At 41.2% G+C, this 15,695-nt stretch overlaps 1 protein-coding gene across 2 annotated transcripts; it reads right to left on the reverse strand.

The window, feature by feature from the left end:
• Positions 1-422: 422 nt before the first annotated feature.
• HSPA14 (heat shock 70kDa protein 14) lies at positions 423-15,164 on the reverse strand. 2 transcript variants are annotated; one of them, XM_010580956.1, is made up of 14 exons: positions 15,097-15,164; positions 14,786-14,866; positions 14,618-14,700; positions 13,537-13,585; positions 12,626-12,719; positions 12,414-12,504; positions 11,288-11,392; positions 10,301-10,462; positions 9,299-9,454; positions 7,955-8,057; positions 5,457-5,669; positions 4,895-5,068; positions 3,808-3,878; positions 423-1,033 (listed from the first exon to the last, which is right to left on the reverse strand). In XM_010580956.1, the coding sequence occupies exons 1-14, from the start codon at positions 15,151-15,153 to the stop codon at positions 955-957; spliced, it is 1,518 nt and encodes a 505-aa protein (XP_010579258.1). In that variant the 5' UTR covers positions 15,154-15,164; the 3' UTR covers positions 423-954. The 2 variants fall into 2 exon arrangements, with proteins under 2 accessions (XP_010579258.1, XP_010579259.1); XM_010580957.1 differs by lacking the exon at positions 423-1,033 and having other exon boundaries at positions 4,895-5,019.
• Positions 15,165-15,695: the final 531 nt, after the last annotated feature.

A 15,695-nucleotide genomic window follows, 5' to 3' on the forward strand; every position in this document is an offset into this window, starting at 1 on the left:
CCTATTGCTTTTCTGAGGTAGGAAGAATGTAGAAATACACATCCTGCAAAACACTAGACAGTTCGGGAAGCCTGTAGTAAGACAGGTAATCGAACACAGGTCTCCTCAAATACAGACGGGCATCCCTCGCTCCTAATTTCTGAGTGTGAGGCTCTGCTCTGTCACTCTGAATATTTTACAAGATAACATCAGGCCCAGACCCTCAAATCCCATAACTACGCTTGCTTGCGCCATCATCTTCCCACTACTCCCCTACCTAGAACAAAAGCTGCCAGCTTACATCCAAACACACGATGACATACAGGTTAGAACAGTGCCACACAGAACAGAGGATGCCAGCATCTGCGTAAAAAACGTATTTTATTAATAACACATAAATAAGCACATATAACCCTTACACACGCTTTTCAGACAACACCACAAAACCATCTTACAGTAACTCCAGGAAAAAAAAAAAAATCCCATTCAAAAGGCCAGCACCAAGGGGCATCACCTCCACAGCTTCAGGCAACATCAAGGCCACACAGGATTACAGTACAGTTCGGTACAGTTATCAGAGAGTGGATTTTCAGCAGTCTAGCTCTCACTGGTTCAATGCTATGCTGTTGAAGCCACAGATACACTGGTTGAATGGGTAGACAACCTGATTAGTCTGAGGAAAAAAAAAATCTTTAGATATGTAATATGCTTGTTGCTGAACCACAGGCACAGGGATTTGCCTTTTGCATTTTCTAAATCAGGTGCTGCAATTCAATGCTCTGCTGTCTGCGTGTCTTGATTAACATTTTGCACCACATTTTCCACTCCAAACAGACTTGGTGGCAAATTAATGTTTTTCTTCAGTTTATTACAGTCCTCTAAGAATCATTAAAGGCATCTCAGAGAGAGGCACCACTTTGGCAGAAAACCAACAAGAGACAAAACTCAACTTAGAAAAACGTCTTTCAAAAGTGACTATGATGCCACTTCAACAGTGATGATTTCACACTTTCCGGTATCTTGATCTGTGCAGGTAACATGCAAGGACCCATCCCTAGGTAAAAGAGAAAGGGATGTTTAGGACTATCTCAACACAACACTTAGTATGTTACTGCATGTTCCAGAGAGGATAAAACAATAGTCTTCATGCAAATGAAAGGAAGAAAGGTTAGCATCAAAATATCCAGGGAAGAACATGCTTCAACATAGATGAAACTGATTAATGAAATTAAGTTCAGTTTATTGAGTATTTAGATATGCACTTCTTGCCCTCCATTAGAACATGTGTCTTCTCTACATATGTTGGAACAGATTCAGGAACATGTTTAAATACTGTAACTACGTTTATTTAGTAGAGGTTTGTAAATAGAATATGCAGTAATATTATTCAAAATATTCATCTTGAGAACTCTGAGTAACAGCAACCAACAGATAAGCACATCTTCTCAAAGCATGAGAACTCGACTTTTAAAAAGTAGCAGTCTTTAAATACCAAGGATCTCCTTCAACAAGGAAAACCTTAATTTTCAAAATCCAAGAATTACAGACAATCCTGACTCCTACTTCATCTAGGCATACAACACGTAATATTTAGGTAGAAATAGATGTGTTCTAGTGGACTTGCCCTATCTTTTTCACCTCAATATTACTAAAAAAAACCTTTAAAATAATGCAGGTTTTCTGCACTACACAGTTGCATATATAACCCCCAAGATGTTTTTCTTATGAATGCTATGTGCAAATCTCTGTATGACTAACAAGGTATATCAGGTAAAGTCTATTAATAGAGCATTAATACACTTGACAGTTTGTATCACGTTTGCGTGCAAGGTTTTGTAGCAGGGTAAGTGGGGCTACAGGGGTGGTTTCTGTGAGAAGCTGCTAGAAGCTTCCCCCATGTCCAACAGAGCCAATGCCAGTCGGCTGCAAGACAGACCCACTGCTGGCCAAGGCCGAGCTCATCAGCGACTGTGGTAGTGCCTCTGGGAGAACAGATTTAAGGGGAAAAAAACCTGCTGCAGAAGACTAACCAAGGAGCAGAGTGAGAATATGCAAGAGAAACAACCCTGCAGACCCCAAGGTCAGTGAAGAAGGAGGAGGAGGAGGAGAGGAGTGAGAATGTAAGAGAAACAACTCTGCAGACCCCAAGGTCAGTGAAGGAGGGGGAGGAGGAGGAGAAGAGTGATAACACGAGAGCAACAGCCCTGCAGACCCCCAGGTCAGTGAGGAGGGGGAGGAGGTGCTCCAGGCACTGGAGCAGAGATTCCCCTGCAGCCTGTGGGGAAGACCATGGTGAGGCAGGCTGTCCCCCTGCAGCCCAGGGAGGTCCGCAGGGGAGCAGATCTCCACCTGCAGCCCGGGAACAGAGGACCCCACGCCAGAGCAGGGGGATGCCCGAAGGAGGCTGTGACCCCGTGGGAAGCCTGCGCTGGAGCAGGCTCCTGGCAGGACCTGTGGCCCCGTGGAGAGAGGAGCCCACACTGGAGCAGGTTTGCTGGCAGGACTTGTGACCCCATGGAAGGGACCCACGCTGGAGCAGTCTGTGCCTGAAGGACTGCAGCCCGGGGAAGGGACCCACACTGGAGCAGGGGAAGAGTGAGCAGTCCTGCCCCTGAGGCGGAAGGAGCAGCAGAGACAACGCGTGATGAACTGGCCCCAACCCCCATTCCCCATCCCCCTGTGCCACTGTGGGGGGAGGAGGTAGAGAAAATTGGGAGTGGAATTAGGGCACGGAAGAAGGAAGGGGTGGGGGGAGGTGTTTTAAGATTTGGGTTTATTTCTCACTACCCTACTCTGGTTTGATTAGCAATAAATTAATTTTGCCCAAGTCAAGACTGTTTTGCCCATGACAGTAACTGGTGAGTGATCTCTCTCTGTCCTTATCTTGACCCATGAGGCTTTCATTATAATTTCTCTCCCCTGTCCAGCTGAGGAGGCAGAGTGATAGAGTGGCTGCGTGGTGCTTAGTTCCTGGCTGGGGTTAAACCACGACACAGTAAACGTAAGAAAACAAAGTATTTTTAACTCAAGTAGCAAGTAGGGATTTAGCTTTTCAGCAACACCTAGACAACTTTCCTATTACTTAGAAAAGCAATATGAGCTTCAGGACAGTTCTCAGAAGACAAACATGCTTTGACTACTTAGAATTCCACCTTCTGATATCTTTATAAACTATTTATTCAAATGAGGCCAAGCACTCCTATTAAGGCCTAAGGAAGTTAGACAAATTTCTTCAGTATCATGTGCTCCCCATTCCCCACCCCACCATAAGATACTTTGTGTTTTCCCATAATAAACAAGTAATTCTGTAAAAAGTAGATTTATGAAGCCTGATTTCCTGTGGCATTGTTTCTCATGCTTAACAACCCTGCCTCTGAAAGGCTAGGGTCACAGGTTTTCATCACAAATGCTGCATGTGAGAAGTCCTGCACGGATTCCTTAGCAACTTAATAAAGACAGATTCTACTTCAGTTTTTGCTAAGAGTGTGGGCCTTCGACAGAACCACCTGACCCCCTTCCAGGGGAAATCTGAGATCCTGACTGCTCTCAAGCATGGTTACACTGATCAGCAGTTCAAAAGTTGCTAAAAATCATCTGTACAACTGTGTTAAGTTTTATTTCTTTAGGAATCAAACAATGAAAGCACAGAAGGTACCGCATAAAAACCATATTCCTACAGAATTTACCCCTGCTAGGGCACAGCCCTGTAAGCAATGAAATGCTGAAATTTCTCAAAACAAAATTAAACATTCTGTAACAGGAGAAAAGACCGCTTGTCAGAAGGGTGACATAGCAAGTTAAACAGCAGAACAATAAATATTTGGGTACCTTTTCATAGTGAGAACAGTTAGTATATCATGTAGGCCATCCTCTTTCTTATCTAAATCCTGGAGTACAATCTATTTAAAAAAAAAGTTAAATTATAAAGTGCTGTAAATCCTTGCACAGCAGTTTAATGGAAGCAACACAATAGCTAAAGTGTGCAATTCGTTCTGTTTAGCATCTCATACTAATAATTCAACATCAAAGCATGCCCTAGTGGACTTAATTCATCTGTAGTACAACTCTACATATTTTTAGCTATTTGTACTACTGTTTCAGTGGTTTTGTTCCAGAGTCTATCACCAAGATAGCTAGAGTACCCACACCTCCCACAGACTACAGTAAGAGCTCAGTGTGTTCCTTTACTTAGGATCAGTTCTCTAACTATTAGGTAACATCCCTTCCCTATCCCCTTAAAGATTTTCAGGCAGGACTAGGGCAGAATAACAATTTTCTCAAGTTTTCCATCCATTTCAGCCACATCTGCCCCCTCCCTGATGCTTTAAGTGCACTGAAGCTGAGGTAAGCACATCATCACTGTTTCAAACAAGCTGTATTCTCTCAATAGGTTGACTCCTGAGTAATATCTTTGTATTGGGTGAAGATTTAATCATACCATTTTACCACTGTGAAAAATCAAATGTGGTATTTAATACCAAGATCCTGTCCAATCTAGGAAGATCAAAATACAATCAACAGTACATACACTAGCTATGTCATTACCTCCAGCAGTTTTATTTCTAAAATGTTGGAGACCTGTGTACTACTGGAATGACTGGTTATGATCTCTCATCCCAGGTGAGCTTACTACAGTAGTGCCAAACGTCAAACCCAGCCATCTATTTACAAATTCAAAAGGGAAACTTCAGTTTCTTTAAAAAGTGCTTCAATACTTCATAACGCATTTATAGAAAAATGTTTAAAGACAGTTTCCAGAGAGATGCATGTCATTCTAATTTTGTAACAAGAAGTTTTAGTAAGGTTGGGACTGGTTTCAGGGTTTGGGGGTTTTTGGTGGTTTTACTTCATTCCAGATCCACTTGGTTTCCAAGTGGTTGATATTAAAAGTGCATATGAATGTGTATACACTCACCTGTGCAAATTTACCTTCTTCATTCATGGGACTTTTCCCCAATGACTCGTATAGCTCAAGGCATACGGAAGAAGTGTTTCCAGGAGCATGGAGGGTGTGCTGCCTTCGAGCTGGTAATGGTGTCCCTGATGGAAATAGCACTGTGAATTTGTCAGCCCCTGACTCGTCTACTCCCTTTAAAAAGAAAAAAAAAGTTCATGCCTTTCTCTAAGTACTTTACTGAGCTGAGTGTTACAACAACGCTCCATAAGAAAAGAAATCCAAGATTCATGTTCTCTGCCACATTTACCATCACAGCAAGTAAAACAAAAAATTGGCATTCCTATAAATAAATGAAAAAGTCCAGCTATTACAACATAGCAAACACACAATCTGTCTCCCCTTAAAATCAAGCAGCTTTTCCTGTCAATTTTTTTGTCAATAAACCTGTTACCACTTACTGATCTACAGCCAATCTGCAGAACTAATAATAATACTGTTTCTCTAACATCAGTCATGCTAAGTAGTGCTGTATATTCATTGCAGCAGTAAAATTTTTAAAGTTAAATAATTTTATCCTTACCTTAAGAAGAATATCTTTGGCAGAACACTCAATAAGTGTTTCTTCTTCTAACAAAGGATTCTCTTTCCCTAGCAGAATTCCTGCCTCTATGGCTGCACCAATGGGAATAACTTCATCTGGAGGAATTGAATTCAGTAATTCCACAGTTGGGAAAATGTCTTTGATCAGCTGCTGTAGCTTTGGGATTCGAGCAGACCCACCACACAGAACTACCTGGAAAACATGCCTTAATGATTTCAAATCTTTCTTCTGACAGATAAAACAGACAGGTCACAACCTGCAATACAGAAATGCAAAGTGCTCTGGGATATTTTATCATCTGTAGTTATTAAAAGAAAAATTGATGCCATCTTTGCTTGCCTTCTGTTACTTTTTTATTTGAGAAACCAAAGGAAATAGCTTCCAGGTTTGAAATGGCGTCTTGAAAAAGTGTTTGTTATAGTTAAGTGCCAGCTAGATGAAGTAACATTTTAAAAATTGAGGAATTCATCATAAAATAATGTCAGGTTGGAAGGGACCTCCAGACATCATCTAGTCCAACCTCCTGCCCAGAACAGGTCCGGTTACAACAGGACGCTCAGGACCCTGTCTCCATGGATATAGATTCCACAGACTCTGTGGGCCCTTGTTTCAGTGTTTGATTAGCCTCACGCTACAAATTCTTTTCTTGGTATCTAAAATTTCCCCATGTTGTAACTCGTGCTGCTTGCCACTCAGCCTTCCATCGTGCACCTATAGGAAGGGGTAAGTCAGGTTTTGTCTCGATGAGGTAACTGTAGGCAGCACTAGTCTCCCCTGAGCCTCTTCTTACAGGTGAGCAAACCCAGCTCTCTTGGCCCAAACCATCTGGGTAGCCCTCCAACTGGACTGGCTCCAGTAGGTCAAAACCTTTTGTCTCCTGTGAAGCCCAAAAATGATGAGACAGTATCTGGACACTCTGTCTAAGTGCCAAAGAGGGAAACAAACACTTTCCTACACCCATGGCTATACCCTTGCTATTACAGCCCAGCATGCAACTGGCTGCCTTTGCAGTCAGCAGTATGCCTCTGCAGCAAATAAACCTCCTGTCTATTAGAACCCCCACATCTTTTCCTGCAAAGCTGCTTTCTAGCAACCGCAGCCTGTACTGCTGCACAGGATTATTCCATCACAGATTCTGCATTTGCCTTTGTTTATCTTTGTGATATTCTTCTCCATTAGACTAGATGATCAGTGTAGGTCCCTTCCAACTGAAATATTCTATTCTGTTATATAAATTTCCCTTACCTTTTTCAACCCCTCTGAATAGCAGCCTTGACCTACAGTGGTACTGATTGCTCCCCTCGTTTTGGTACTGTCTGCAAACTTGCTAAGAGCACATGCTACCCCATCATCCGTGTTTATTAATAGACATTAAATGGTATTAGCCCTGGTATCAAAGCCTGAGGGATGTCATTGACAACTAGGTGTCACTTACTGATCTTGTGCAAGAAAAAAACCCCTTAAAACCCTTCTCTTATTACAGTAACTTTATTGAGATCAACCAGATCTCAAAACAAAGCTAATTCCCACCTTTCTTCATGTAAAACATAACCTAATTTACAACTATTTAAGTTAATTTATTTTTACATTTAAAGTGCCCCCCCCCCCAAAAAAAAAAAATTAAGGCCTGAGAGAACAGCTCATTGGGCCACCTAAAAAATACTGCCAGCAGAAAACAAAAGACATTCTCTAAACAATGGCCTGGGATACTTCATTATCCTACCAGTGAAACTCAGATGTGACACTGCAAACCCTAATTAAGAGCCTGAAATAGCATCAAGTATCATTAAAAGCGCCAGCTAACTTTTGCTGAGGAATTTATGTGCCAATTCCACCAGCAATAAATATGCCACTATTTGCCACACACAGGTGCACAGGAGTTGAGAGGAAGTTACTCTCTTATACCAAAGCAAGAAAGACATTTGAATGAAACTAGTAAAGCTTGCTATTTTACTCAGCATCTTTGGTATTAAAGCACTCTATGGTTTGGCATCTAATGTGTTCCTAAGTTTTTTAAGCTAACAAGGAGGACCAAAGGCACCAAGTAGACACTAAGCAATTTGTTCAACTCGGAGGACAAAAGTCAAAATTCAGGCTTTCTTCAGAAGTGTCAGCAAACCCCATCCAAAGCTCAGTGAAGGCAGAAGAAAGTCTATATACTAAACTTAAAGAAGGCAGTCCTCAGCTCTACCAAGAGTTACATAAACACACCAAATGGAGACAAATCCTCTACCATTTACTCAATTTGCAGCAGCAAAAACACATCATTGACTCTAATTCTACCTTATACTTAACTTCAGGTAACAGAAATCAAAGCAAAGATAGGAGTTCTAAAGATCTTGAGTCTACATACTTTGTTGGATCTGAACCAAAAATGCTTAAACACATCATGAAATAATCTGTCTGCAAGAAAAACGGGCCCCATAAATCTTCTTGTGGAGTTATAAAGCATACAGACAAAGGATTTCTATTATTACCTTATTAATATCATCTGCTGTAAATCCAACTTGCTGCAAGAGCTTTTTAATTGCTTCTACACATTTACTAAAAAGTGAAGAACAGATAAGTTCAAACCTGGCCCTAGAAAAAAAAAAAATTTCAAGAAGTGTCATCTCATCCATTACAGACAAATACCTGAAATGGAAGAACAATAATTTTTAGAATATACTTTGGTTCTCTAGCTATACCTGGTACTAAGGTTTTTTTTTAAAAAAAATCTTATTTCCCAATTATTAATCTTGAAGTGGGTTGGGTTTTTTTTTTTGTGAAAATATCTGTGCTATTGATTCCATCATTAACACCTACACGGAACGCACATCCGCTCTTCAGTGTACTCTAGAGAAAAACCAGTATTGTAGTCTTGACCCATATGTGGAAAAAAAAGCAGCAAAAATCCTGGAACTGCTTCATCGTCTTTAAAATGGAGACACAAAGATGCAAATGTGCCTTTTGAATTTTCAGAGGCAAATCAAGCTGTATCCCGATTTGCACGCAGGGAGTAGATTAAGCAAATTGAAAAACTTGTGCTTGCTTCAAGCTCTTTCAAGCCTGAAGAGGAAGTTTTACTCTGTATGAATACAGCAAGTCAACTTCTGCAACACTAGTCCACAGGACTTAGCATGCAACTGAGCCAGAACAAGTTATACAGCATCACTTCTCACATTTGCAAACATACTGTGCCTTATTTTACCAGATCCGGCTGCTGCAGCAGTGGATGCACAGTTCTGGAATTGAAAAGTCTGTTTCATTTTGCTAAAGCTGCTGCTGACTGGAAGAGCAATCGAAATTAGCTAAACATTTCAATAAGAGATCATCCCAAGAGAGAAAATACTTAGAGTAGGACACAGCAGTATGAACAAAGAGACAGAAAACATCGTTCTAATCCAGCTGTCAAAAAGAGGCAACATGAAAACTTCCATGAGTCCTATCATTTTGGAGCTCATTTAGATGAAAGAGTCCAAAAGTCTTTTCTTTAAGGAAAATCCAACAACAAAAACAAGAAGGGGGGTGAGAGGGAAAACCACCTCGAGTAATTACAGTATCTATTCCCCTTTCATCAACAACCAGACTCTAAAGATGGGGTCTCCTTGTGCCTTTTTGCACTTTATTTTCTATCCATTAGGGATGTACAACAGAACACATCAGAACAGAACCATCAATATGAAACAAAGCTGAAAGCAAGCAAGTTGGTCTTCTATCTTACTTCTGTTTCTAAAATTAATGCTACCAAAAATCAAAGCTTATTGAACATCCTAAATACCACCTAGAAAGATTTCAAGCATAGTTTCATATAAAAGCAGTAGCTTCAAGATTTGCTTTACCTGGACACATTACAATCAAAATCCAATCCTTCATACAACGAATCTACAAAACAGTTTGCACTTCCCAGGGTTGATAAAGAGTGCTTTGCAATATCAGCACTGTTCATTAACTTCATCATGGCTCTGGGATTTCCTCTAATGTCATGTTTACAAGACCTACGTTTGAAAAAAAAAAAAAGAGATTATCACTTCAGAAAGGCAGGCATTTGAGTGATAATACTAACTTTCTGAAAGGAAAAACAGGTTAAAGCTATTGAACTTTCTTTTCTGTAGACATTTCAATTTCAACTAAAGAACACTGTGTAGAGGCACCCTGAACTCAGGCACTAGTGTTTATCATACAGATTTAAGTCTTTCTGAACAGTTTCTCAGCTGAACAAATCCTGTAAGTGACTGCAAGGAACAGCAAGAAAAGGTCTGCGAGTTAACCAATTTTAACCACAGATTAAGAAGAAATAGCACACCAACATTAGACATGTCAAAAAAATAGTATGTTTCATCCAAAGTCTCCCTCTGACAGTACGCAACTGATCACCTCAAGTTCACTAGAGCTAATGGTAATGCATTTGTTCATTTTTGTTCATCATAGGATGATGTGCCATACAGACTTCAGTCTGATGACCCAAGCCCCTCCACAGTCCATGTCAACATGAAAACCAAACAAAACCCACACAGGTGAATTCCCTGCCACCCAAAAGCTTGTGACTGAAAGGACATGAGCAGCCTGTAGTCACATACATCACTCAAAATAGAGAACAGTTCATAGCTGAGCCCTTATAGCTCAACATCAACTTCAGGCAACACCTACCCAAACCCAAATATTTCCCAGCCTTCCTCCTTGGCCCCCAACAGCTGACTGTTCCTTTAATAACTTTACTTAAGCCATTTCACTTGCAGACAGTCTGCCAGATCTGACAAACTAGTATGAATTTTTTTTGAAAGCAAGCATCAGGTAACAACATTCCTGTCCTAACAGCAACTTGCTTGGAATTCAAAACCTACCTCTGAAATTCAGAAGCTAAGTGTTGCGCCAGAGCTTCTGTGAAGCAAACTCCACCAATGCTATCATCTGTGTTTGTAGCAAGCACACGATATATTCCACTGTTTACTTCTATGACTGTGATAGAAAGTGATGTTCCACCAAGTTTATAAACCAACACATTGCTGCCATGGTTAAAAAAAAAAAAGAAGAAGAAAGAAGTATTAATACGAGTCATCTAAAATTATGTTTAATTTGACACACTTTCTAAAAACATGACCACCATATTATGTATTGCAGGTTTTAATCAGTTTTGTCAAGAGAATTTGATTTGAGGTGTTTGTATTTAATGCACCTTAGTAAAACTGACTACTTGACAAAGACTAATTTTGTCCTTTAGGGAACAATTTCATACAGTGGGAGTAGCCAATGCTTTTTCTACAACATAATTGAGAATTGAACATTACAGTCAAGGTTACAGGCAAGAATTATACGAGAAGGGTAAAAAATACCAACCAAGAAGCAAAAAGACAAGCCATCTGTTTGCACTGATGGCAGTCTCTGCTATTTTGAAAATCTTGTGAATTATCTGAATATTCATAAGGGAAACTCAATGCACCTACTGAACCCAGGAACTCAGCTTTAGTTCTTCTACCATATGTAAAATGACCCCATCTCCCACAATTAAAAAACAGCTATGGCAAAATCTGTTTGAGAAGGGATGCATTTTTCTTAAAGCCAATCAGCTCATTGAAGAGCAAGACAGAATCTGGGGACAAATCTTTAAAGACAATTCTAAAAAAATAAAAACCAGAACAAAGGGATTTAAAACACTACGGATTTACAACTTCTAAATTGTTATTGGCTTTATTGAGAGAAAAAAGAAAAACAAGCCTCAAATCATTAATTTTGTATTGACTGCTAAGGCAACACAGCATTCCCTCATTTAAGATTTCTCAGGATTTAAGTACAGCAGCTTACATTTAAGAAGTAAAATATTAGGATTTTACCTTTTCCCAGTGGGTGAATCTTGGCCAATTCCATAAGCCAGGAGAGCAGCCGATGGTTCGTGAATTAATCTCATAACATTAAATCCAGCAGCTGCAGCTGCTTCCCTGTGATAAGGCATAACAGCATTTCATTTTACTTTAATGATTTCACTATAGTCACACACACTATTAAGATCTCGTCTGAACTACATATGTCACCAACTCAGAACTTGGTTACAGCATGGTATTAACAAAGCAAAGTGACTGGAAAAGAAAGGTATCAAGAAGTTCAGTTGCTACTGTGTTGTTCAGGTAGTTGATCTGCTGTGTGCTCATTGTCAAAGAAAACACTGACGTATCAGCCTACATACTCCATAAAACTCAGAAACCCCCCCTCAACTACTAGGTGAAAAACCCCACCCTCAATCAAACTTGGTAACTTATTTTCAAGTGTGGCATTAAAGTTCTTGGTACATTATTTCAACACATAGAATGCTATGAAAATTGATTTTACTTCCAAATCACGTTACCACACCTCACTTCTAACATTTTCTTTACACGTTTCCTTGAAATTTCAGTAACTCTGTGAGTACCAGTCAAACAGAACATACCAGAAAGCAGAAATAGATGCTGCCAACTATGCACAGCTTTAAGTCTACTTATGTTTTCATACGGAGGAACTTTTACAGCAGAACTTTTTCCAAACAGAACTTCCAAGTAGAATACTGGTGTGTATTCCGTATCTGCTCTCTGACAACACAGTCCTCAAGAAAGTCACGTAATACCACTTGGCTTGCTGAGTATTGTTGTATGAAGGGATGGGAAATTATGTAGCAGGGCTGAGAAACATTTCAAAGGGGACACTGAAGATCCACATCTGAAATGACATTCTATCCCTAATGATACCAAAATTCCCTCTCACTTTAATTGGTTCAGAATTTCATTTTGGTCACAACAGTGAATTCCATGAAAAGTTTCTAAAGTCAGGATTTAAACTCCTGCTTTTATATTTTCCCAATTCAAGTAACATCCCAACATCATGACTGATAGTCACAAGCTGAAGTCCAGCAGGAGAACTCCCATTGCTGATCTGCCAGCCGGTCTGCTTTAGGCATGTTAAATAACAGAAAAATCTTAATCCTCTTACCCAAGGGCATTTTTCTGATTCTCTCCAAAATCAAATGGTACAGTGATAACAACGTCATTTACATCTGAACCCAATGCAGACTGAGCAGTTTCTGTTTATAAACATAGGCAGAACATGTTGATTAAAAGCAAAAAAAACCAACATACCATATCTTAAAAATATGAGGACAGCTTAAAAAACTAAAACATGTTATGGTTTTACTTATTATATACCTTTCATTTTACTGAAAATCAGTTTTGCCACATCTTCTGGGTTAATAAGTTTATTATCTATTTCATATTGAAGTTTTCCATTCTTCTCAATTATCTGTAAGCAAAACCAACATACCTTTGTTAGATATGTAATTTGGTTATTCACAAAAAAGTGTTTAATTTAGTTTCTGTTTGAAGTAAAAAGCACGGGACTGTGTAAATACTTTCTGTGTTAGTACGCTACTACAAGAGAATAAATGTTTCCAAGATGCTTATCAAAGATCACAAAAAAACTTGTATTATCCAACAGACATGACAGTGACATTCATATGGACTTAAAGACTCCAGATTCTCTTTTTTGTTTCTAAAGCAACATTTAGAACAAAAGTACTTTCCTGCTTATATTCCATAAGAAAAAATAACAACTATTTATATAAGCATGTCAATACAAACGGTCAAAAACCAGAGAAAAAACTCATTCCTTCTTTAGGAACGTACTTTCCAGGATAACTTTTCTCGTTTTACAAAAAGGTTTCTAGTAACAAGCACAGTATTATCCAAATTAAACACTGAGATTAAATCAAGTGGTTAAGCATTTTTATCACATGATGCTGTAACGTGAGCATGTGCTACCAGCACTAAAACACCATGCTATTACCCAAATATATTAAGAATCATCCCTTTCGAGAACAGCCAAGAGATACATATCATTTTTCTGTTGAACTATGTTATGATGGCAGATCTCAGAACACGGTTAAGTTCTCTATTTTATAAAAAAAGAAACCTTCTATATAGCAGAAAATGGACCTCATATAATGAGAGCTGATCACTACATAACATAAACATAGTGTGGCACAAACAATGCCAAGAAGAAAAGTATAAAATAATCCAAGTTATTCTGGGAACAACAAAAAAACCTAGATCATACTCACTGAACATTTGCTTTCTGCAATATATTTCTCTGCCTGTGGGTCACCAGAGCTGTCCAGACAAATTCAAAATAACAAAATAAATCATACATTCAAGGGTAATTGCAGAAATTCATCTTGCTGATATTCCTTATAACATCTACAGCGTATGTAAGTTATACTTCAATCAAAATCCCTGTTTCCACTCTACGGACACATTTATACAGGAGAAGAAAAACCAACAGTTCTGCCTGCTGGTATCTTTCAGGCTCCTTTCCCCAAACTAATAATTGAAAAAATACCTACTAGTTAGTGAAAAGGGAAAATAAAAACCAACGCATTGTTTTAATGTGCTATCCCCAATAATCATTACAAAATATTTCAGTGGCACTTTTGTTGCATTGACTGAAATAACGTGATAGCAGTAAGCTGACTATCCTCAATCCTCTACTACCTATGCAAAGTTATGCATCTGGAAAGTGCTGAGAAATACATCAGAAGGGACATCATCTTGTCAACGCCTTTTAATGAAAGAGCTGTAACACACAGCTAGTTATCACTGAAACGTTTTGTCGCATCTCGGATGTTAGACCTAAGCCAGTAAGTTTAGCTCTAGTATTGCTGTAACTGCCAGTGCAGATCATCACATCTCCACTAACTGCAGAATCACAACAGGCACTACATCAATGCATTTCACAACTGTAACAAAAGACATACAAAGTTTCGTGCAAATGAAAGCACGGTGGATTTTAGCCACAGGAGAACATCCAGGTAACAACAAGACTTTTTAGTTAAGAAACTTAAGTATATATCAAAAGCATATATGCAACTTGTTACTAAATGTCACAATTTGATTTTTGCAGACAAATTCAGACATAAAATACTATCATCTCTTTACTCCTAGAATGACATGTAGAGTAAGAAATCCATAATGTAATGAGTTTTTAAGATACGACACACACTCCTGTCAATGCCAGGTTAACTTAAGTACTATCACACTAGATTAAAATGCCTTCGCTATCAGCGCTGAGACTACGTTTCACTGACCGGCTTTCACGGGGGAAAGCTAAACTTCTCACTTTCCCTTTCGCACCTGTTCTCTTACCTTCGCCCAAGGATCTGCTTTACTTTCACTACAGTGTTTGAAATATTCCTTATTCTACTTTGCTTTGCAGCTAAGCCAACGACCTGAATGGAACATAAAAACACAAACACCAAGTGAGCGCCAGGCCGAGCCCCCCCCCTACCCCCCCCCCCCGAAGGGGAGCCTCACCTCCTCGCTCTCCGAGAAAGCCACGACCGCGGGAGTGACCCTGTCCCCGGCGTCGTTGGCGACCACGTCGGCGCGGCCATCCTGCGGGCAGAGGCACCACGGGTGAGCCGTCCCTCGGGACACCCCGCGCCCCCTCAGGACTCTCCTCCCTGACCGACCCCCGCAGCCCCGGGAGGGAACGGAGACGACCGCGGCCCACCCCCTCCTCCCGGCGAGTACCCCCCTCCTCCCGAGGGAGCCACGACGCCTCCGGCCCGCCCCGGGCACGGCGGCGGGGAGAGGAGGAGGAGAACGGCCCCTCATCCCCTCACCTTATAGACGGCGGCGCAGGCACAGGTAGCGCCCAGGTGGACGCCGATGGCGGCCATGAGTCCCCCCCGCCCCCCCCCCGTTACCGCTCCACGCGCGCGCCCGCCGCCCCACAACGCACCGCGCCGCGGCCCGCCCCCAGCCAATCCCGCTCCAACTCTTCACCCCGGCCGCCAATCGAAGCCCGCACCGCGCTCTCTCGCAAGCCAATAGCGGAGAGGCGCGCTTGGAAGCGCCGTCATCGGGCGGAGCGGCCAATGAGAAAAAAGAAAAAAAAAAGCCGGAGAGGGGCGCGTCATCACGCATGGCAACGGGGCGGAGGGCGGGCGGGCGGTGTGGCGGCGGGGGCGCTGGGGGGGGTGGGGGGGGCCGCGGGGGCGGGGCGCCGGCAGAGCCCGCCGCTGCGAAAGTAGAGATTGGAATGGGGGAAGGCCGACGGGGCTGCTTCACGCGTGTGGTGTTTTTACGCCAGCGGCCTCCCTCATGGCTTAATTGCAGGCAGTGAAGGACGTGGAGGCGGTGTACGTGGTTTTTTTTATCCAAGTGCTGTCGTTATTAGCGAAGCAGTCAGGCTGAAGCGCCGGTTCGGCGCAATCTAGCC

Source organism: Haliaeetus leucocephalus, unplaced genomic scaffold, assembly GCF_000737465.1.
Source record: "Haliaeetus leucocephalus isolate CR32 unplaced genomic scaffold, Haliaeetus_leucocephalus-4.0 Scaffold751, whole genome shotgun sequence".
NCBI lineage: Eukaryota > Metazoa > Chordata > Aves > Accipitriformes > Accipitridae > Haliaeetus > Haliaeetus leucocephalus.